At 45.9% G+C, this 22,045-nt stretch overlaps 1 protein-coding gene across 6 annotated transcripts in view; it reads left to right on the forward strand.

Annotated features, from left to right (window-relative positions):
• The window catches only part of REPS1 (RALBP1 associated Eps domain containing 1), a 133,130-nt gene extending 111,317 nt beyond the window's left edge, over positions 1-21,813 (forward strand). For all 6 annotated transcript variants that reach the window (XM_077289250.1, XM_077289247.1, XM_077289248.1 and 3 more), the window contains 5 exons: positions 15,783-15,962; positions 16,290-16,385; positions 17,849-18,000; positions 19,512-19,617; positions 20,695-21,813. In XM_077289250.1, coding sequence (XP_077145365.1) covers positions 15,783-15,962; positions 16,290-16,385; positions 17,849-18,000; positions 19,512-19,617; positions 20,695-20,763 — 603 coding nt within the window. In that variant the 3' untranslated portion in view covers positions 20,764-21,813. The remainder of the gene's footprint in view (positions 1-15,782; positions 15,963-16,289; positions 16,386-17,848; positions 18,001-19,511; positions 19,618-20,694) is intronic.
• Positions 21,814-22,045: the final 232 nt, after the last annotated feature.

Raw genomic sequence — 22,045 nt, forward strand, 5'->3', positions numbered from 1 at the left:
AGAGTGAATGTACGCATACTGCGATCTCTGCACCATTTTATTGAAGACTCTGTACATGGAAGTATAAAACTTAACATTTACTAATTAATGCAGATAAAAGTTAACAAAGTCACCCGAAGTGTAATTAAAAGAAGGGGTACAGTCTCTTCAAAAAATACTTAAGAGACTTAGTGACCCCCAATAGGATTCCAAATTCCGCATATAGCAACACCTGCGAAATACAAATGGCCCAAGGTACCATATACAAGTCTGCTGCAGAAAAGAAATGTGATTAGCAGCATGAATGCACATACACTTGGTTACATGAAAAACAATTAGTCATTTAACACAACAACGGCACATAATGCAGACCGTGCCGGTTTATGGTTACAGAGTAATGGAAAAGGAACAATCTCACCAATTCCACAATGAGGGCACAGGAGCGCTGGATAGTCTCCAGTCAGGAGCAAATCCAAGAATTTGATAGGAGATGACAATACCCTGTCGATCCCTATGGGGCTACCGATAAGCTATCCCCAAAGCTCCTGCCCTTACAAGGGCAGTCCACAACTACCCCTGCACACACATGCCCTGCACTCTCCCTGTATCATAGTCCCAACGCGTTTCTTCCAAGCTAAATCATCAGGGGACTTGCTTGTTTGAGGAGACAGAGTGCCTAGGTGAAGAAACGCGTTGGGACTATGATACAGGGAGAGTGCAGGGCATGTGTGTGCAGGGGTAATTGTGGACTGCCCTTGTAAGGGCAGGAGCTTTGGGGATAGCTTATCGGTAGCCCCATAGGGATCGACAGGGTATTGTCATCTCCTATCAAATTCTTGGATTTGCTCCTGACTGGAGACTATCCAGCGCTCCTGTGCCCTCATCGTGGAATTGGTGAGATTGTTCCTTTTCCATTACTCTGTAACCATAAACCGGCACGGTCTGCATTATGTGCCGTTGTTGTGTTAAATGACTAATTGTTTTTCATGTAACCAAGTGTATGTGCATTCATGCTGCTAATCACATTTCTTTTCTGCAGCAGACTTGTATATGGTACCTTGGGCCATTTGTATTTCGCAGGTGTTGCTATATGCGGAATTTGGAATCCTATTGGGGGTCACTAAGTCTCTTAAGTATTTTTTGAAGAGACTGTACCCCTTCTTTTAATTACACTTCGGGTGACTTTGTTAACTTTTACTAATTAATGCAGATAAAAGTAAAGTTTTATACTTCCACTTACGCTGTATTTATAACCATATTTAGTGGTACTATCTGTTTGATTGTTTTCAAAAACACAGACCTTGCTATTTTTGAAGACTCTGTACATGCAAATTTGCAAACAGTGTCTTAAATAAAATGGCGCCAGATAGCTGTACATGCAAATTTGCAAACAGTGTCTTAAATAAAATGGTGCCAGATAGCACGGTATACGCACGCACTGACTCCTGTACCATTTTATTGAAGAATTCTACTACATGAACATAGCAGTGCGCACATGATAGCCATAGGGATAATGGCGATGGCTGGAACTTGCGCACTGTTATGTTACCGTAATAGAATTCTTCAATAAAATTGTGTTGGAGTCAACAAGTGAGCATAACGCGATCTCAGACGCCATTTTATTGAAGACTCTGTGCAAATGTACCAATCAAAATGCTCACCACCTGGACATAGAATGGGTTCAATAGCTAGTTCCCTATAATGAGGCAGATGGAGTCACTTTGGATGTTGTCTGGCCTATGATGTAGCGGTGTCCGCAGAGCATGCAGGAAAAGCATGGTGAAACCGGCGTCCCCCACTGGTAAGCTTACCTGTAGCCAACGATGGGCGCTGTGTTCACAGTACTTTTCCTGCATGCTCCTTCCTGTGTATTCACTAACAATTCGCACACTGATGAAGGTCTGAGACCGAAATGGTTTTATGTACATTTGTGGATTGCTTATTAAAATATTCGAACATTTACCTTATTACCGTTTGGCATGCCAAGTTTCTGCCATATATACTGATGGTTTGGACCCTACTTGTGCATTGGATACAGTAGTGTCTTGGTTATTTAGCATAGAACACATATAGTGTCCACATGTTTGACGCTTCTGTAGCAATGAGAGCCCGCTTAGTTCACAGGTGCATGTATCCCCGTGGCTGAAACACCAGCCCAAATGATCACCCTTCCGCCACCATGCTTGTCAGTGCATAGATGTTTGTGCTGACAAACAGTTTGGTTTTCGTCAAACGTGGCACAGACCACACGTCTTAATTTTATTCATTGATATCCCAAAGTGATCAGATCTTTTTTTTATGCCCAGAAATCTAATATTCTAGGATTAAGAGGGTGTACTTAGTTTTTCTCATGATTGTTCATCGACACAATCCTCTACTTATATGTATCTTGGAAATATTTGGTGATGTATACTCCACTAAAATCTTCTGAACTGTACAAAGTGAAGGGAGCTATTGTAAAGCATAGTTATACGGTGCGCAAATTACATCTTGTTGGGATTAAGGACAGTAATAATTCAGAAGCACTGTACAATTAGAGGGCCTCTGTCAGCACAGAATGACTGTTCAAAGTTCAGGTGCTCAGTGCTCGCTTGGTGTGGCCAAACATTTACTGCACCTTCCAACCTGCTTGGTTTCCATGGATCTCTGCCTCACTCTGACTCTTTAACCCCTTCCTGACATCAGACGTACTATCCCGTCGAGGTGGGGTGGGCCCGTATGACCGCCGACGGGATAGTACGTCATCATCGATCAGCGGCGCTCACGGGGGGAGCGCGGCCGATCGCGGCCGGGTGTCAGCTGCATATCGCAGCTGACATCCGGCACTATGTGCCAGGAGCGGTCACGGACCGCCCCCGGCACATTAACCCCCGGCACACCGCGATCAAACATGATCGCAGTGTACCGGCGGTATAGGGAAGCATCGCGCAGGGAGGGGGCTCCCTGCGGGCTTCCCTGAGACCCCCGGAGCAACGCAATGTGATCGCGTTGCTCTGAGGGTCTCCTACCTCCCTCCTCGCCGCAGGTCCCGGATCCAAGATGGCCGCGGCATCCGGGTCCTGCAGGGAGGGAGGTGGCTTACCGAGTGTCTGCTCAGAGCAGACACTTGGAAAGCCTGCAGCCCTGCACAGCAGATCGTCGATCTGGCAGAGTGCTGTGCACACTGCCAGATCAATGATCTGTGATGTCCCCCCCTGGGACAAAGTAAAAAAGTAAAAAAAAAAAATTTTCCACATGTGTAAAAAAAAAAAAAAAAAAAAAATTCCTAAATAAATAATAATAAAAAAATATATTATTCCCATAAATACATTTCTTTATCTAAATAAAAAAAACAAAACAATAAAAGTACACATATTTAGTATCGCCGCGTCCGTAACGACCCAACCTATAAAACTGCCCCACTAGTTAACCCCTTCAGTAAACACCGTAAGAAAAAAAAAAAAAAAACGAGGCAAAAAACAACGCTTTATTACCATACCGCCGAACAAAAAGTGGAATAACACACGATCAAAAAGACTGATATAAATATCCATGGTACCGCTGAAAACGTCATCTTGTCCCGCAAAAAACAAGCCGCCATACAGCATCATCAGCAAAAAAATAAAAAAGTTATAGTCCTGAGAATAAAGCGATACCAAAATAATTATTTTTTCTATATTTTAGTTTTTATCGTATAAAAGCGCCAAAACATAAAAAAATGATATAAATGAGATATCGCTGTAATCGTACTGACCCGACGAATAAAACTGCTTTATCAATTTTACCAAACGCGGAACGGTATAAACGCCTCTCCCAAAAGAAATTCATGAATAGCAGGTTTTTGGTCATTCTGCCTCACAAAAATCGGAATAAAAAGCGATCAAAAATGGTCACGTGTCCGAAAATGTTACCAATAAAAACGTCAACTCGTCCCGCAAAAAACAAGACCTCACATGACTCTGTGGAGCAAAATGTGGAAAAATTATAGGTCTCAAAATGTGGAGACGCAAAAACTTTTTTGCTATAAAAAGCGTCGCTGGTTTCACACTTGCGTTTTTGTCTGCAGCGTTTTTTGCACAAAAAAACGCATGCGTTTTTTCCCTATATTTGACATGAAAAACGCATGCGTTTTTTTTGTACGCGTTTGGTCGCGTTTTCAAACGCATGCGGTTTTTTTCTGCATGCGTTCATTTTCAGAAATACAACCTGCAGTATTTTCTTGCGTTTTTAAGCACATGCGTTTGTTTGCGTTAAAAACGCATGCATTTTTATCGAAAAAAAACAGAAAACACACTGAAAAGCCACCCACCACCATCAAGGTGATAAAGGGATCCAAACCCTAACCCTACCCCTAAACTCATCCCTAACCGTTTAATGAACATTTTCTGACAGTCATAGTGCCACGTATTTCAGTGCCACGTATTTCAGTGCCACGTATTTCAGTGCCACGTATTTCAGTGCCACGTATCACGTATTTCAGTGCCACGTGTTTCAGTGCCACGTATCACGTATTTCAGTGCCACGTATTTCAGTGCCACGTATTTCAGTGCCACGTATTTCAGTGCCACGTATTTCAGTGCCACGTATTTCAGTGCCACGTATTTTAGTGACACGTATTTCAGTCACGTTTAGGGTTAGGGGTAGGGTTAGGGTTAGGGCTAGGGTTGGAGGTAAAGTTAGGGTTAGGGTTTGGATTACATTTACGTTTGGATTAGGGTTGGGATTAGAATTATGGGTGTGTCAGGGCTAGGGGTGTGGTTAGGGTTACCGTTGGGATTAGGGTTAGGGGTGTGTTTGGGTTAGGGTTTCAGGTAGAATTGGGGAGTTTCCACTGTCCAGGCACATCAGGGGCTCTCCAAGCGCGACATGGCGTCCAATCTCAATTCCAGCCAATTCTGCGTTGAAAAAGTAAAACAGTGCTCCTTCCCTTCCGAGCTCTCCCGTGCGCCCAAAAAGGGGTTTACCCCAACATATGTGTTATCAGCGTACTCGGGACAAATTGAACAACAACTTCTGGGGTCCAAGTTCTCTTGTTATCCTTAGGAAAATAAAAATTTGGGGGGCTAAAAATCATTTTTGTGGGAAAAAAAAGATGTTTTATTTTCACGGCTCTGCGTTATAAACTGTAGTGAAACACTTGGGGGTTCAAAGTTCTCACAACACATCTAGATAAGTTCCTTGGGAGGTCTAGTTTCCAATATGGGGTCACTTGTGGGGGGATTGTACTGTTTGGGTACATCAGGGGCTCTGCAAATGCAACGTGACGCCTGCAGACCAATCCATTTAAGGCTGCATTCCAAATGGCGCTCCTTCCCTTCCGAGCTCTGTCATGCACCCAAACAGTGGTTCCCCCCCACATATGGGGTATCAGCGTACTCAGGACAAATTGGACAACAACTTTTGGGGTCTAATTTATCCTGTTACCTTTTTATAAAAATACAAAACTGGGGGCTAAAAAATCATTTTTGTGAAAAAAAAAAAAGAATTTTTATTTTCACGGCTTTGCGCTATAAACTTTAGTGAAACACTTGGGGGTTCAAAGTTCTCAAAACACATCTAGATAAGTTCCTTGGGAGGTCTAGTTTCCAATATGGGGTCACTTGTGGGGGGTTTGTACTGTTTGGGTACATCAGGGGCTCTGCAAATGCAACGTGACGGCTGCTGACCAATCCATTTAAGTCTGCATTCCAAATGGCGCTCCTTCCCTTCCGAGCTCTGTCATGCGCCCAAACAGTGGTTCCCCCCCACATATGGGGTATCAGCGTACTCAGGACAAATTGGAAAACAAATTTTGGGGTCCAATTTATTCTGTTACCCTTGTAAAAATACAAAGCTGGGTGCTAAAAAATCATTTTTGAGAAAAAAAATAAAAATTATTTTCACGGCTCTGCGTTATAATCTGTAGTGAAACACTTGGGGGTTCAAAGCTCTCAAAACACATCTAGATAAGATCCTTAGGGGGTCTACTTTCCAAAATGGTGTCACTTGTAGGGAGTTTCAATGTTTAGGCACATCAGGGGCTCTCCAAACGCAACATGGCGTCCCATCTCAATTCCAGTCAATTTTGCATTGAAAAGTCAAATGGCGCTCCTTCCCTTCCAAGCTCTGCCATGCGCCCAAACAATGGTTTACACCCACATATGGGGTATCAGCGTACTCAGGACAAATTGGCCAACATTTTTTGGGGTCCAATTTCTTCTCTTACCCTTGGGAAAATAAAAAATTGGGGGCGAAAAGATCATTTTTGTGAAAAAATATGATTTTTTATTTTTACGGCTCTGCATTATAAACTTCTGTGAAGCACTTGGTGGGTCAAAGTGCTCACCACACATCTAGATAAGTTCCTTAGGGGGTCTACTTTCCAAAATGGTGTCACTTGTAGGGAGTTTCAATGTTTAGGCACATCAGGGGCTCTCTAAACGCAACATGGCGTCCCATCTCAATTCCAGTCAATTTTGCATTGAAAAGTCAAATGGCGCTCCTTCCCTTCCAAGCTCTGCCATGCGCCCAAACAATGGTTTACACCCACATATGGGGTATCATCGTACTCAGGACAAATTGCACAACATTTTTTGGGGTCCAATTTCTTCTCTTACCCTTGGGAAAATAAAAAATTGGGGGCGAAAAGATCATTTTTGTGAAAAAATATGATTTTTTATTTTTACGGCTCTGCATTATAAACTTCTGTGAAGCACTTGGTGGGTCAAAGTGCTCACCACACATCAAGATAAGTTCCTTAGGGGGTCTACTTTCCAAAATGGTGTCACTTGTAGGGGGTTTCAGTGTTTAGGCACATCAGGGGCTCTCCAAACGCAACATGGCGTCCCATCTCAATTCCAGTCAATTTTGCATTGAAAAGTCAAATGGCGCTCCTTCCCTTCCAAGCTCTGCCATGCGCCCAAACAATGGTTTACACCCACATATGGGGTATCATCGTACTCAGGACAAATTGCACAACATTTTTTGGGGTCCAATTTCTTCTCTTACCCTTGGGAAAATAAAAAATTGGGGGCGAAAAGATCATTACTCTGTCGCCTCATTGGGGGACACAGGACCATGGGTGTTATGCTGCTGTCCACTAGGAGGCGACACTATGCATAATCTGAAAAAGATTAACTGTGGCTCCTCCTGTGCAGTATACACCCCTGGACGGCATCAGCCTTCTCCAGTTTTTGCTTAGTGTCGCAAAGGAGGCACACCTAAAGATTTTTACTCCGTTTCCCGTTTTCCGACGGGATTACAGATGAAGAAAAGAGGGTCTCCTGTGAGACCCCCGGCATGGCTCCTTCCTCGGCCCCCTATTATGGGGTGCCCAGTTGAAGTAGAGATGGCTATTCCCCATGCTGCTCCTTCCCCAACCCCTCGGGTGTTGGTTCGAAGTCGAGACCCCCCTCCTTCCCCAATTCCTTTTGGTTTCTGGGTTGAGGTCGAGGCGAGGATAAAGGCCCCTGAAGGTGTGACAAAAGCACCCTCCCTATCCCCCTCTGGGGGTATTAGGTTGAGACACCTCAGGTAGGGCCTGTACAGGCAGCATCCTACAGCTCCCAGCAATGGGCCAGCACACTGCGCCTGCATCCAGGGACCCCAGCCCAGCTGCGGGCTCCTGTTGGGGCCGGGGGGAGTGCAGGCAGGCATGGCACATACAGACACAGGGCTCCCTGCGTCCCTGTCTCTGCGGCAGCACCAGCTCTATACTGCCTCAGGGGGACCCCAGCCGGGCTCCCCCTTCCGCTTATAGCCCCACCGCCATCCTGCCTTCAAATCCGGAGGGGTCCGGTTCAGATCCGACCATCTCCCGGACTTTCGCGCCGGCCTGGAGCCCTTCTGGGCCTCAGGCATCTAATTTAGGCCCCGGCTTCGGCCTAGCTGAAGCAGCAGCCTCCTCTCCGCCCCCCGGCCCGCCCCCCGGATGACAAATATGACACTCTACAGTGTCATACAAGGGGCGGATCGAGACAGAAAGGGCGGGTTTTTTATAGCCTTGCCGCCTTTTTCCAGCTCTCCGCCCCCTTCTCCTCCTCTCTCCTCTGTTTCTGCAGCCATTTTCGGCTGCAGATTAACCCTGCATCTCCCGGTCTGCAGGACCAGGACCAGGCAGCCAGTCTCCGGGGGGCACAGGACTGTGGATTTTCGGCGCTGGACGTAGGGGTACACTGGTGGGGTAAGATCACAGCTGGGTTATCTTTACTCAGCTGTGAATCCATATTACCTATAAGGCTCCCCTGTAGGTTCTCTACCCCTGTAAGGTCCATCTGCTGGCAGCACTTCTGCACTCTGTGCACTATGCCGGGCTCAAGGTCTAAGAGAACCAGGCAGAACTGCTATTATGCATTCTGCACAGCCTGCGGGACCGCTCTCCCCAGTAGTAGCACGTACCCGCATTGTCAGAACTGTATACAAACTACTGTGTCACAGCCTCAAGAAGCCCCTGCCAATGCCTCGGTGTCTAATGACACACCGGAATGGGCTACTCAGATATCGCAATCTATGACGCAGTCTATAGATAACCTAACTTCCACATTGCTTCAGGCTCTGCAGGGTCATGCCCCGGCTATGAACGTTACCCAGCAAAGGGAGAGCTTGACTCAGGAACAAGATGCCCCTGGCACATCCACATCTAGGTCACGACGCAAGCGGATCCATACATCAAGTCCATCTGCGTCATCCCATAGCACACGGTCATCCCCCTCTAGGGAGAGACACCGTTGCTCCAGGTCATCTAGACCGTCCCATTCCAGGGACAGACAATGCAGATCTCCGCAATCCCCAACCAGAGAAGGCCTCCTCCCCAGCTCACCTAGCAGGGGACGCCTCAGTGATACACAGGATTCGGAAGGCATCTGCGTCTCTGACTCAGACAGAGAAACGGAGGGGTCCCTGATACCAATCCCTCCTAGCAATACAGCGCTAGTTGAGGACATAATATCGTCCATCCATCGGGTGCTGGTCATTTCTGATCCGCCACCAGAGGCCCTGGAACATCAGACTTCCTTTGAAGGACCTCTGAAGCCGCCTAAGGTTTTCTCTAACCACCAGAGTTTAAGGCGATCCTTAAAAAACAGCTCTCACAGCCTGAGAAAAAATTCGCTAATCGCAAATATCTGGAGGCAAGGTGCCCCTTCCCACAGAAGGACACCAAGGAATGGACAGATCCACCTGAAGTGGATCCCCCAGTCTCTAGGCTGGCAGCACAGACCCTCCTTACACCGCCAGATAGCTCAACCCTCAGGGACGCAGCAGACTGGCAGGTAGAACGCATGGCTCGTTCAATTTTCAAGGCAGCAAGGGCATCCATGGCTCCTGCGTTCGCTTCAGCTTGGGCTGCCAAGGCCATCCTGGCCTGGGCAAAGAATCTACAAGCCTTCCAAGCATCCGCTCCTCAACTGTCGGACCAAGCGGTTCAATTGCAGTTGTAGCAGATTACATGCTCCATGCAGCTCTGGTTTCAGCAAGGGGAGTCGCGGGGATAGCATCAAACCCCATCAGGCGTATCCTCTGGCTGCGGGAATGGAAAGCGGACGCAGCCTCAAGGAAGTCCCTCACGCACCTCCCCTACCTCAGTGGGAGACTTTTCGGTGAACAGTTGGATACTATGATATCCAACGCCACAGGGGGTAAGAGTACTTCTCTTCCCCAACTGAAACCTAAACGCACTTACCAGAAGCGTAACCAAACTCGATTCCGATCCTTTCGGAATTCCTCCGGCTGGTCCGTCTCACGTCCAGTACAAAATCGTAACCGTTCCCCACGCAGGGACAACTCACGATCGACGCAAAGGTCGGACAAGACCTGGCAGTCAAAAGCAGGCCAGTCTAAGCCCAGAGGAGGAAAATCTCAGACTTTCTCTTCCTCATGACTCACGGACTCCGGAAGACACCACACCGGTAGGCGGCCGACTTTTGCTCTTTCATCAAGTATGGCTGCCTATTACAGAAGACAGGTGGGTCATGGAACTAGTGTCTTCCGGATACAAAATAGACTTCACCTCCAACCCACCGGACAGGTTCTTCCTCTCTGTCCCCCCAAAACCGCCAGCCAAGGCTCGAGCCTACCACCAAGCGGTCTCCTCGCTTTATTAATCAGGAGTCATAGTACCGGTACCCACGACCGACCGCTTCCGAGGGTTCTACTCCAATCTGTTCGTAGTTCCCAAGAAAGGAGGCAGCGTACGGCCCATACTAGACCTAAAACAGCTCAACAAATATGTACGGGTCCGTCACTTCCGCATGGAGTCCCTTCGGTCCATCACTGCGTCCATGGAGAAGGGAGAATATCTCGCCTCCATAGACATACAAGACGCATACCTGCATATACCCATTGCACCTGCCCATCAGAGGTTTCTCAGGTTCGCAATAGGCCAGGACCACTACCAATTCGTGGCTCTCCCCTTTGGACTCGCCACGGCTCCCAGAGTGTCACCAAGGTCATGGCAGCAACCATGGACGTCCTGCATTCCAGAGGCATAGTAGTCGTTCCATACCTGGACGATCTACTCATCAAGGCTCCCACCTTCAAGGTTTGCGAGCTCAGCGTCTCAATCACAACCGATACTCTCAGTCGTATGGGCTGGTTAATCAACCTACAAAGTCATCACCAACTCCGAGTCAGTCCCTGACCTTCCTGGGAATGTTATTCAACACTTCCAGGGGTCTAGTGCTCCTTCCCAAGGACAAGGCACTGGCCCTCCGACTAGCAGATGAAGAAAAGAGGGTCTCTTGTGAGACTCCCGGCATGGCTCCTTCCTCGGCCCCCTATTATGGGGTGCCCAGTTGAAGTTGAGATGGCTATTCCCCATGCTGCTCCTTCCCCAGTCCCTCGGGTGCTGGTTCGAAGTCGAGACTCCCTTCCCCAATTCCTTTTGGTTTCTGGGTTGAGGTCGAGGCGAGGATAAAGGCCCCTGAAGGTGACAATAGCACCTTCCCTATCCCTCTCTGGGGGTATAGGTTGAGACACCTCAGGTAGGGCCTGTACAGGCAGCATCCTACACCTCCAAGCAATAGGCCAGCACACTGCGCCTGCATCCAGGGACCCCGGCTCAGCTGTGGGCTCCTGTTGGGCAAGTGGTCCTCAGCGGAAGCGTCCATGCCCATCAACATCCTGAAAATTCGTGCCATCCTTCTGGCATTGAGGGCTTTCCATCACTTACTGGCAGCCTCTTACATCAGGATACAGTCGGACAATACCACGACTGTGGCATATGTGACTCATCAAGGGGGACCCGCAGTACCCAAGCGACACGGGAAGTGTCATATGTCCTCCGCTGGGCGGAGGACACAGGGTCGGTCCTTCGGCGGTCCACGTTCGGGTGTGGACAACTGGGAAGCAGACTTCCTCAGCCGACAAGGAATAGACTCGGGAGAGTGGTCTCTCCATCCCGAAATTTTTCTACAGATCTGTCTCCGCTGGGGGACCCCGGATGTGGACCTAATGGCATCCCATTTCAATGCCAAGGTCTCCAACTTCATTGCCTGAACTCACGATCCGCGGTCGCTCGGAGCAATCGCTCTGGTTCAGGACTGGACTCAGTTCCAGCTTCTGTATATTTTTTCCACCTCTCCCCCTGATATTCAGAGGGTGAGGAAGATCAAACAAGGGGGAGTTTCAACTATCCTCATTGCACCGGACTGGCCCGGACGCACATGGTACGCCGACATCGTACAACTCACAGCAGACGCCCCCTGGCGTCTCCCCGACCGCCACGATCTTCTATCACAAGAGCCGTTCTACCACCAGAACTCAAGGGCTCTCAACTTGATGGCGTGGCCCTTGAGACCTGGGTTCTAACCCAGGCAGGGTTCTCGACAGAGGTCATTGCAACCATGATCAGAGCACGGAAATCAGCCTCTGCCAAGATGTATTACCGTACCTGGAAAGTTTTCTTTACCTGGTGCGAATCTCGTGGCTAGGTTCCACTCCCTTATTCCCTACCCAAAGCTCTTGGTTTTCTCCAAGCGGGTCTGGAGGCCAGTCTGTCATTGGGCTCGCCTAAAGCCAGGTGTCAGCCCTCAGTGCTTTTTCCAAAAGCACATTGCTACCAAGCCGCAAGTAAGGCCTTTTCCTTCAGGGGGTTCCCCGATTGGTTCCCCCCTACAGACGACCACTAGAAACGTGGGACCTCATTCTGGTCCTGACAGCATTGCAGGAACCACCCTTCGAACCCCTTAAGGAGGTCCCGCTCCGCCTTCTTTCCCAGAAGGTGGTTTTTTTCCTGGTGGCAATCACCTCGCTACGCAAGGTGTCTGAACCGACAGCACTCTCATGCAGACGGCCTTTCCTGGCTTGTCACCAGGCCAAGGTAGTTCTTCGTACGGTCCCATCCTTCCTTCCGAAGGTTGTGTCAGACTTCCACCTCCATGAGGAAATTTCACTACCATCCCTTTGTCCGGTTCCGGTTCATAGAGTGGAGAAGGCTCTGCATACGCTTGACCTTGTCAGGCCTTTGCGTATATACGTGTCTAGGACTGCGTCCTTCCGGAGGTCTGATTCTCCTTTCCTCCTTCCGGAAGGCGGCCACAAGGGTAGGCCAGCTTCCAAAAGCTACTCTTGCCAGGTGGATCAAATCCACCATACAAGAGGCGTACCGCCTTAAAAATCCTCCTCTTCCAGCCGGTATTACGGCACACTCTACACGGGCGGTAGAGGCCTCCTGGGCCATTCGGCACCAGGCTTCGGCACAACAAGTGTGTAAGGCGGCCACTTGGACTAGCTTACACACATTTACTAAACACTACAGGGTTCATACCCAGTCCTCAGCGAGCCTGGGTAGATGTGTCCTGCAGGCGGCGGTGCCCTAAGTGTACGGGCCTGTCTGCACAATATTCGTCCATTGCTTCCCACCCAGGGACTGCTTTAGGACGTCCCATGGTCCTGTGTCCCCCAATGAGGCGACAGAGTAAAGGAGATTTTTGTGTACTCACCGTAAAATCTCTTTCTCTTAGCCTCTAATTGGGGGACACAGCTCCCACCCTGTTGCCCTTTCCGGGCTGTTGTAACTGTTGAGTTCTCATATTGTTTCTTGAGCTCGTACATAGTTGCCTTCTTACAGGCATAATTATGTTATTCATGTTACGTTCCTCCTACTGCTTTGGCACAAAACTGGAGAAGGCTGATGCCGTCCAGGGGTGTATACTGCACAGGAGGAGCCACAGTTAATCTTTTTCAGATTATGCATAGTGTCGCCTCCTAGTGGACAGCAGCATAACACCCATGGTCCTGTGTCCCCCAATTAGAGGCTAAGAGAAAGATTTTACGGTGAGTACACAAAAATCTCCTTTTTTGTGAAAAAATATGATTTTTTATTTTTACGGCTCTGCATTATAAACTTCTGTGAAGCACTTGGTGGGTCAAAGTGCTCACCACACATCAAGATAAGTTCCTTAGGGGGTCTACTTTCCAAAATGGTGTCACTTGTAGGGGGTTTCAGTGTTTAGGCACATCAGGGGCTCTCCAAACGCAACATGGCGTCCCATCTCAATTCCAGTCAATTTTGCATTGAAAAGTCAAATGGCGCTCCTTCCCTTCCAAGCTCTGCCATGCGCCCAAACAATGGTTTACACCCACATATGGGGTATCATCGTACTCAGGACAAATTGCACAACATTTTTTGGGGTCCAATTTCTTCTCTTACCCTTGGGAAAATAAAAAATTGGGGGCGAAAAGATCATTTTTGTGAAATATGATTTTTTATTTTTACGGCTCTGCATTATAAACTTCTGTGAAGCACTTGGTGGGTCAAAGTGCTCACCACACATCAAGATAAGTTCCTTAGGGGGTCTACTTTCCAAAATGGTGTCACTTGTAGGGGGTTTCAGTGTTTAGGCACATCAGGGGCTCTCCAAACGCAACATGGCGTCCCATCTCAATTCCAGTCAATTTTGCATTGAAAAGTCAAATGGCGCTCCTTTCCTTCCGAGCTCTGCCATACGCCCAAACAGTGGTCTACCCCCACATATGGGGTATCAGCGTACTCAGGACAAATTGTACAACAACTTTGGGGGTCCATTTTCTCCTGTTACCCTTGGTAAAATAAAACAAATTGGAGCTGAAATAAATTTTGTGTGAAAAAAAGTTAAATGTTCATTTTTATTTAAACATTCCAAAAATTCCTGTGAAACACCTGAAGGGTTAATAAACTTCTTGAATGTGGTTTTGAGCACCTTGAGGGGTGCAGTTTTTAGAATGGTGTCACACTTGAGTATTTTCTATCATATAGACCCCTCAAAATGACTTCAAATGAGATGTGGTCCCTAAAAAAAAATGGTGTTGTAAAAATGAGAAATTGCTGGTCAACTTTTAACCCTTATAACTCCGTCACAAAAAAAAATTTTGGTTCCAAAATTGTACTGATGTAAAGTAGACATGTGGGAAATGTTACTTATTAAGTATTTTGCGTGACATATGTCTGTGATTTAAGGGCATAAAAATTCAAAGTTGGAAAATTGCAAAATTTTCAAAATTTTCGCCAAATTTCCATTTTTTTCACAAATAAACGCAAGTTATATCGAATAAATTTTACCACTAACATGAAGTACAATATGTCACGAGAAAACAATGTCAGAATCGCCAAGATCCGTCAAAGCGTTCCAGAGTTATAGCCTCATAAAGGGACAGTGGTCAGAATTGTAAAAATTGGCCCGGTCATTAACGTGCAAACCACCCTTGGGGGTGAAGGGGTTAAAGACAGTGCTGCCAATCAGAGGGAAGGGTGGAGATTGAGATAGAACAAGCAGGTGAGACGCTGCATTTAAGTGTTTGGCCACGGCATGATGAACAGAGCGCCTGTACTGGGTTTGAAAAGTCATTCTGTGCTGACTGTCCCTTTTTAAGAGAGGACATATACATAAAATTAAGACAGTACCCAGTAACACTGTTCAACAGTTGCACAAGGAGTGAGGATCCTGCTTACAATCATGTATGTTCCAGCCATTATAATAAATAAGGGTTTTCAAATAAAGCTGCATGATCCGTCCATCAGCCAGTATGTGTCTAATTACAATTACCAAGTGCTATTGGGTGCATGGAGGATGCGAGACACATGAATAGCAGGGACCAGATTCAGAGTAAAATTTAGTTTAGCGGTAACAGAGAGCAGTTAATTAGTAATGTGACGTGATTGGCCTGTGTAAGGCTACTTTCACACTAGCGTCGTGTGACGCACGTCGCAGTGCGTCGTTTTGGAGAGAAAACGCGTCCTGCAAAGTTGCCCGCACTATGCGTTTTTTCTCCATAGTCTTGCATTAGCGACGCATTGCGTTTTTTTGTGCGTCGGGTCCACCATTTTCGACCGCGCATGCCCAGCCGAAACTCTGCCCCCTCCTCCCCGGATCTCACAATGGGCAGCAGATGTGTTGTAAAACTGCATCCGCTCCCCACGTTGTTTGCGACGGACCGTACCGACGGACTAGTGTGAAAGTAGCCTAAGGAGATGTGTTTCTAAAACATGCTTAAAAATATGAGAGCTTGGTATTAATCAAATCGTATGGGGGTAGTTCCAGAAAACTGAGACTCTTGGAGATGGAAGTGAGAGGTTCGGATTATGGAGGGTGTTAGTCTTGGATCAGTTGCAGAACTGAGAGCACAGGTAGGGTGCTAGACGGAGATGAGGTAGGAGATGCATTGTGGTGAGGAACTGTGGAGAGCTTTGTGGGTGAGAGAGACATTTATATTGCACTCTGCAGCAGATGGCTAACCAGTGCAATGACTGGCACAAGGTGGAGTCATCGGTGTAACGACTGGACAAAAGCACAACACAGGCTGCTGGGTTTTTACTAGTGCATTGAATACCAAGCGTTGCTTCATCATGTCCTTGTCCATATTCCTTACAGACCTCTGGCTCACACCTTCCCCGGTCAGTGGATGCTGAAGGTCTTTTATCTCATTCAAGTACATCTCCCCAGCAAATTCCAGAGCAGCCAAATTTTGCCGACTTCAGTCAGTTTGAAGTATTTACATCATGTGTGACAGAAGAGCAAGCGGAGGATCCTGAGAAACCAGAAGTTGTACAGGTGTGTAGAACTCAGAATTCACGAAATAAACAAGGTTTCACACAGTATTTCACAGTTCTAGAGAACCATTTTACACTTTTTATACCAGAGACATTTTATTTTGCTGCTAGATTTCATACATGGTGACTAATATGATGTTGTTAATTAACCTTGTGTTATATCCATAGCTGCATTCTTGATATATATGGCATTACATGTTGTTCCTCAATGTCATGCAAATCTGTCAACCATCTCTGTACACTTTTTTATTAATATGTCATGTATATAAATAAAATGCTTGATTGGATTATTGTATCCTTTAAAGCGGTCTCCTTATTACCTCAATAGGCTGAGAAGCCATCAGCTGATGGGGTACGCAGTGCCAAGTTAAATGGACGCGTTGAAGAGAAAGCAGTTGTTGTTGCTGCCGTCCCTGCAAATTCAGTAAGTATCTGTATGTGGCTTCCACAGTGGTTCATAGGTTTATGCGTAAAATAACGGAAACCCAAATAAAACCTCACAGCAAAGTTGTGGAACAATCATTGGAGCACAGGAATTTCTGTACATTGAGAGTCCAATAAATACAAGAAATAAATGTCAGTGCTTTGATATTCTAGGATGAGTCCAGTCCATACATTCCAATTAATAAAAACCTTGTGACTGTTTTTAGGCTAAGGGCAATAGATTGTTCAGGTATGCAGTGGTCACTGATTGTTAATGATTTCAGTAAGTGTTGCAGGCTCTGGTTATTTCCAATAGGCTATCTTCATTCTCGTGGCCATGATGCCACGGATCATAATGGTTTTATAAATAAGGGGGAAAGCATCTACATGTAGCGTTAGTAGCGCTTGTTCAGCTGCTAGACATTTTAGAATTACAAATTCTGGATAAAACCTCGCTGATTGCTTTTCATAATGAAGAGATCACCCCGCAATCCCACCATATATGTTTCATAGTGGAAATAGATCTGGAGCAGCGCCAGCAGGTAGCCATGCGATCTTGGTATATTTTATTTAGTCCCGTCTCAGGTGAGGTTGCATCTGTACATTTTCTTGGCATTTTCCAGATGGTTTACACACTGAGATTGTCTGTACTATAGAGAAGGACTTTAGTCACTGCCGATCTGAACATTGTACATTTAGTCTGCCGTCCACTTACATGTGAAAAAATTGAAAAATTGACTATTACTCCGGGGAGCCGCCAGCTTGGTCTTGGGGCTCAGTCCGGCGGACTTCTAACACTGATGGGGATCGCATCCCTGTGCGTTGACTGGCCGGCTACTCTACTGACTCGAGCGTGACGGCTGCATAGAAATACATGCTGTGACCCTCTGGTCAGGAGAGCTGCTGGCCTGTCCGAGCATTGTGATGTGGTTATCGTCGTCTGTTATACACCCCCCAGCGCAGCAACAGTCACTGCTCACCGCATTGGGGTGAGATGCTCTCCCAGTATATTTGTTCATCCTAATGTTTTCGAAATATGTACGTAGTTCGAGTGTTAAAATCCTTACATGGTAATCTCCAGTGATCTCTGGACCACGTGGCATGAAATCACCCTGTCCCACTTGCGCTGGGGTTTAGGCCCGGTAAGTAGCACTGCCCCACGCAGTAAACACACCGTGGTCATAGGGGTTCAGGAAAGGACTAGAGCCATTCTGGAAAGACTACGATTGGTACGAATTTGAATACACTTCTACTACAACACGTGTGTAAAACAATAGCCGGGAGTGCTTTTCCCTCAGTCATCCATAGATGTAAACCAGGGACAGACCATTCCAGTTTGGCCTCTTGTTTTCCCATTTGTGGTGGGAACTTTGAAACCCTTCCATCCTACTGTATACATGTCTGCAGTGCATTTATTTAGATAATAGGTCTTCTATTTTTTTTCTCCCCTTTCAAATTTATTAGGGAAAAGTCAGCAGCACACCTCTTGCACCACCTCCTAAACCTGTCCGTAGACGGTTAAAATCTGAAGATGAACTCAGACCAGAAGTGGAAGAATCCAATCAGAAACAGGGTACTGTGCCTGCAGTACTTGCCCCCCAGCCGTCTATCCCAAGGTAACCTGAATGACATTTTCTCAGGCTGATACACTTGATCAATGCTAATACATTGTGCCAAGAGACTTGTGGTTTAGATAATTTAATAGCTTAGATTGGGTGGAGTTATGTCTACCTTGCAGCAGTGAAAAATATTGGTTCTATATGAGATTTCAGCTTCTGGCTGTAAACTCTCATGGCTGCAAGGAAAAATAATTTGTATGGAATGGAATTAAAAGTTAATTCCTAAGTCCGAGATCCATGGCGTGGCAGATCCCCAGCTGAATGGAGCAGTCCATGTACACGACCGCTCAATTAATTCTTAATGGGAGTTCTGATCAGAGTGCTGTTCTTGGATGATTTTCTGAGATCCCATTAGAATGAATGGAGCAGTAGTATGCGTGATCAACCTCCTTCTCTGTTCAGCCGTGGCTCCTCAGAGCCCCAATTTTGAGGATTGCTGGGGGCCACAGCATCTGAATCCCCAGCGATTAGATAGTTATCCCCCTCCCCCATGGATCGGGAATCCTTTTAAACTTTAGCCTGTTTGTCATATAATGTTAGAGTTGGAAGGGACCTCAAGGGTCATCGTGCTCAATGAATGATTCACTAAACCATCTCAGCCAGATGTCTGTCCAGCCTCTGTTTGAAGACTTCCATTGAAGAACTCACCACCTCTCGTGGCAGCCTGTTCCACTCATTGATCACCCTCACTGTCAAAAAGTTTTTTCTAATATCTAATCTATCTTCTCCCTTTTAGTTTCATTCATTGCTTCTCATGTTTCCATGTGCAAATGCGAATAATGATGATCCCTCTACACTGTGACATCCCTTCAGATAATTGAAGACAGCTATGAAGTCTCCCCTTAGCCTTGTTTTTTGCAAGCTAAACACTCCCAGATCCTTTAACCGTTCCTCATAAGACATACTTTGCTTGCTGTCCTCTCACCATCCTGGTAGCTCTTATCTGAACTTGCTCCAGTTTTTAAATGTCATTTTTAAAATGTGGTGCCCAGAAGTGGACACAGTATTCCAGAAGTGGCCTGACCAAGGAGGAGTAGAGGGAGATAATTACTTCATGTGATCTAGACTCTATGCTTCTTTTAATACATTCTAGAACTGTTTGCCTTTTTTTGCTGCTGCATCACACTGTTGACTCCGGTCCAGTCTGTGATCTATTAGTCTTTTTCACATGTGCTGTTGCTTAGTTCTATTCCTCCCATTCTGTAGATGTAATTTTCGTTTCTCTTGCCCAGATGTAGAATTTTGCATTTCTCCCTGTTAAATACCATTCTATTAGTCGCTGCCCATTGTCCAAGCTTATCTAGACCCTTCCGAATCCTTTGTCTTCTCTAGTGTTAGCTATCCATCCTAGCTTTGCATCGTCTGCAAATTTGATTACAGTAGTTTCCCTTGTCACTCAAGTTAATGCTCTAATCCCTTTATCAGAATTATTCTTTTATGAACGTTTTAACTGAACACCACAAGTGGATGTAAATCTGACTGACATTTTTACATTTTATGGTTTTTAGATCAGCTGGAAAAGACAAAAAAGCAATCCAGGCCTCCATTCGACGCAATAAAGAAACAAACACAGTTCTTGCACGGCTGAACAGTGAATTACAGCAGCAGTTAAAGGTAACCACCTCCTGAATGATGGAAGCGCAGAAAAGAATAGTTTCAGCTCACCAAGATGAAAAAATGCAATTAGAAATCCATCCAACGATGCTCAGACAACAACAGGTCGATCTCCTCGAATGAACAATACAAAAAGAAAGCTAAAAAGTTGCAATCTGGCTCCAATTGAAAAAAATAAATATTTTAATTTCAATAAAAGCCATGCATAAACAGAACTCTGGACATTAGACATGATTGCAGGAATACTTGCTATGATTAAGGACTCGTGGGTGAAACGCTTACGGCTATGTTCACATCACGTTTGCCTGTTTGGACACAAGTTCTGACGAAGCCACTAAACACCTGCAAAAAGGGATTCCGGCATATGAGCTGTCGGTGCCATTGATTATAATGAGGCAGACGTGCAGCAGAGCACATGGACTCATTTTCAGATGTAAATGCCTAGTTGAGGCGGGCATAAAGATGTAGTTTACAGTTGTTGCAGCTATGTGTTGCAAGAACTCTTTTTATGTATCGTCTTTTTGGGTAAATGGATCAAAGGCCAGAACGACTCCGATAAACTGGGCAATATTTCATGTTTGTGGCAAGCTTAATCCCCTTCATGAAATATGAAGTAAACTACATCATATGTAGTTTCCCTGCCTTTGATGTGGCTCGCACACCAAGCCCACATCTTTCCCCGCACATGATGGCTGATTTAATCAGCCATCATATGCCTCTAACAGACGTGGGTGGCGCTCCACTCACAGCTGTTAACCTGTTAAATCCTGCTATCAATCTGAGTGTCATTTAACATGCGCCGGCAAGGGGCATGTCATTGCTCGTTCTACTGATGACCCCTATGCTTGTCATTATGATCATCCTGTGAAAGCCAACCCGTGGCTAGCTATAATCACACTATACATAGCAGAGCTGATGTAGTGCCAGCACAGGTGATCGCAGCTGCACTCTTACACCTGTCTATACTTTAATTCTTGTAAAACAGTGCCACTGCTACAGAATATATTGCTAACTGAGAAATCAAGTGTACAAAGCAGCAAGTCTAACCACTGTCATTTCTGCCTTGCCTCGTTTCAGGACGTTCTTGAAGAAAGGATATCTTTGGAAGTTCAACTGGAACAACTGCGACCATTTTCTCACCTCTAATTAAACTCTTCAGTATCCATGAAAACAGTCCTGCTCTATAACCAGCCCAGATTCCCAGCTCCTCGCAGTGATGCGACTCCATTCCTCTGCCATATCTATGTCCTTACACTAGTTCAAAGAAGTGAATTAAGTGAATGACATCTCCCAACCGCCCTTGTTTTCCCTGTTCCGCATGCACGTCACGACCTCGCTAACTATCCAAGAAGTTTGCATATGGTGGAGAAGCAGCATGGTCTGTAATAAGTAGCAGTCGGGCAAATGCCAAGGAGATTCCTGGTTGCTATACTTTACAAAGTATTTCTGACGGTTGCGCCATCTTGTCCTATCTGCCTGGCAATGTATTCAGATTTCTTTCTAAAGCACTATGAATTGTAATCATGCGAGTGAGACTGTTACAGCCGATGTGGTGGCCCTGTGTCTGGCACCACACACACGACCGTCACTTTGTATAATACAGTGGACGATGGGGACTGATTCAGTAGTATATGAAAGATTACTAACTCATTATTCAATCACAGTCTAACCTACTAAACCTAACCCAAAGGTGATTCATTATTCACAGCATATGACATGCATAAAAATGGCATTTGTCTCTTCACTCCCTTCCTGGATTTGCACGTCTTAATTGTCGGCTTCACCAAAACCTTGTCCCTTGGATAGGACACGTTTTGTTTGTATCCTACACTGCCCTTGCTGATCCTGACAATTCAGTTCTCTCCGGAGCAGTATATTTCTGGGTTCTCTTCCATCTCTCCTGAAGGCCTTACTACTTTGAACTATAGACAGGCTTTACTAATCGCAGCAATCTCCGAGTGTTTCCTGCTCTTCAGGTTGCCGTACTGTAATAGGGTTTTGTTCTATATTGTATGATATACACCTTTTGATCTCATATGTAAATTTGAATTGTAAGCTGACTAACAGCAACTATTGTATTTAATAGCTTATTCTGGCTGTGGGATCATAGATGTTAAAGTGCATGGATGTATCTCTGCAGAATCAGATCTAGCAAAAGTGTGATTTTTACACCAATAAAACAGCACAATATTTTAACCACTCGGATCCTCCTTCCATTTGTCCTGCAGATTCATTTTCAGCTTTTTTTTTTAATGTATATTATGTGCACACAATGACCATTTATTTACCCTTTGTTATGGCATCTTGGGTCTCCACTTTAACTGGTCTGACATGCTACTTTTTGTTTTGTTTTGTTTTTTTTGTATTTTTCATCTGGTGGCAAAATGGGGTTTGTAAGACACATGCAAAAATTGGATTGACATATTCC

The sequence above is a fragment of the Ranitomeya variabilis genome, chromosome 2 (genome assembly GCF_051348905.1).
Source record: "Ranitomeya variabilis isolate aRanVar5 chromosome 2, aRanVar5.hap1, whole genome shotgun sequence".
Taxonomy (NCBI): domain Eukaryota; kingdom Metazoa; phylum Chordata; class Amphibia; order Anura; family Dendrobatidae; genus Ranitomeya; species Ranitomeya variabilis.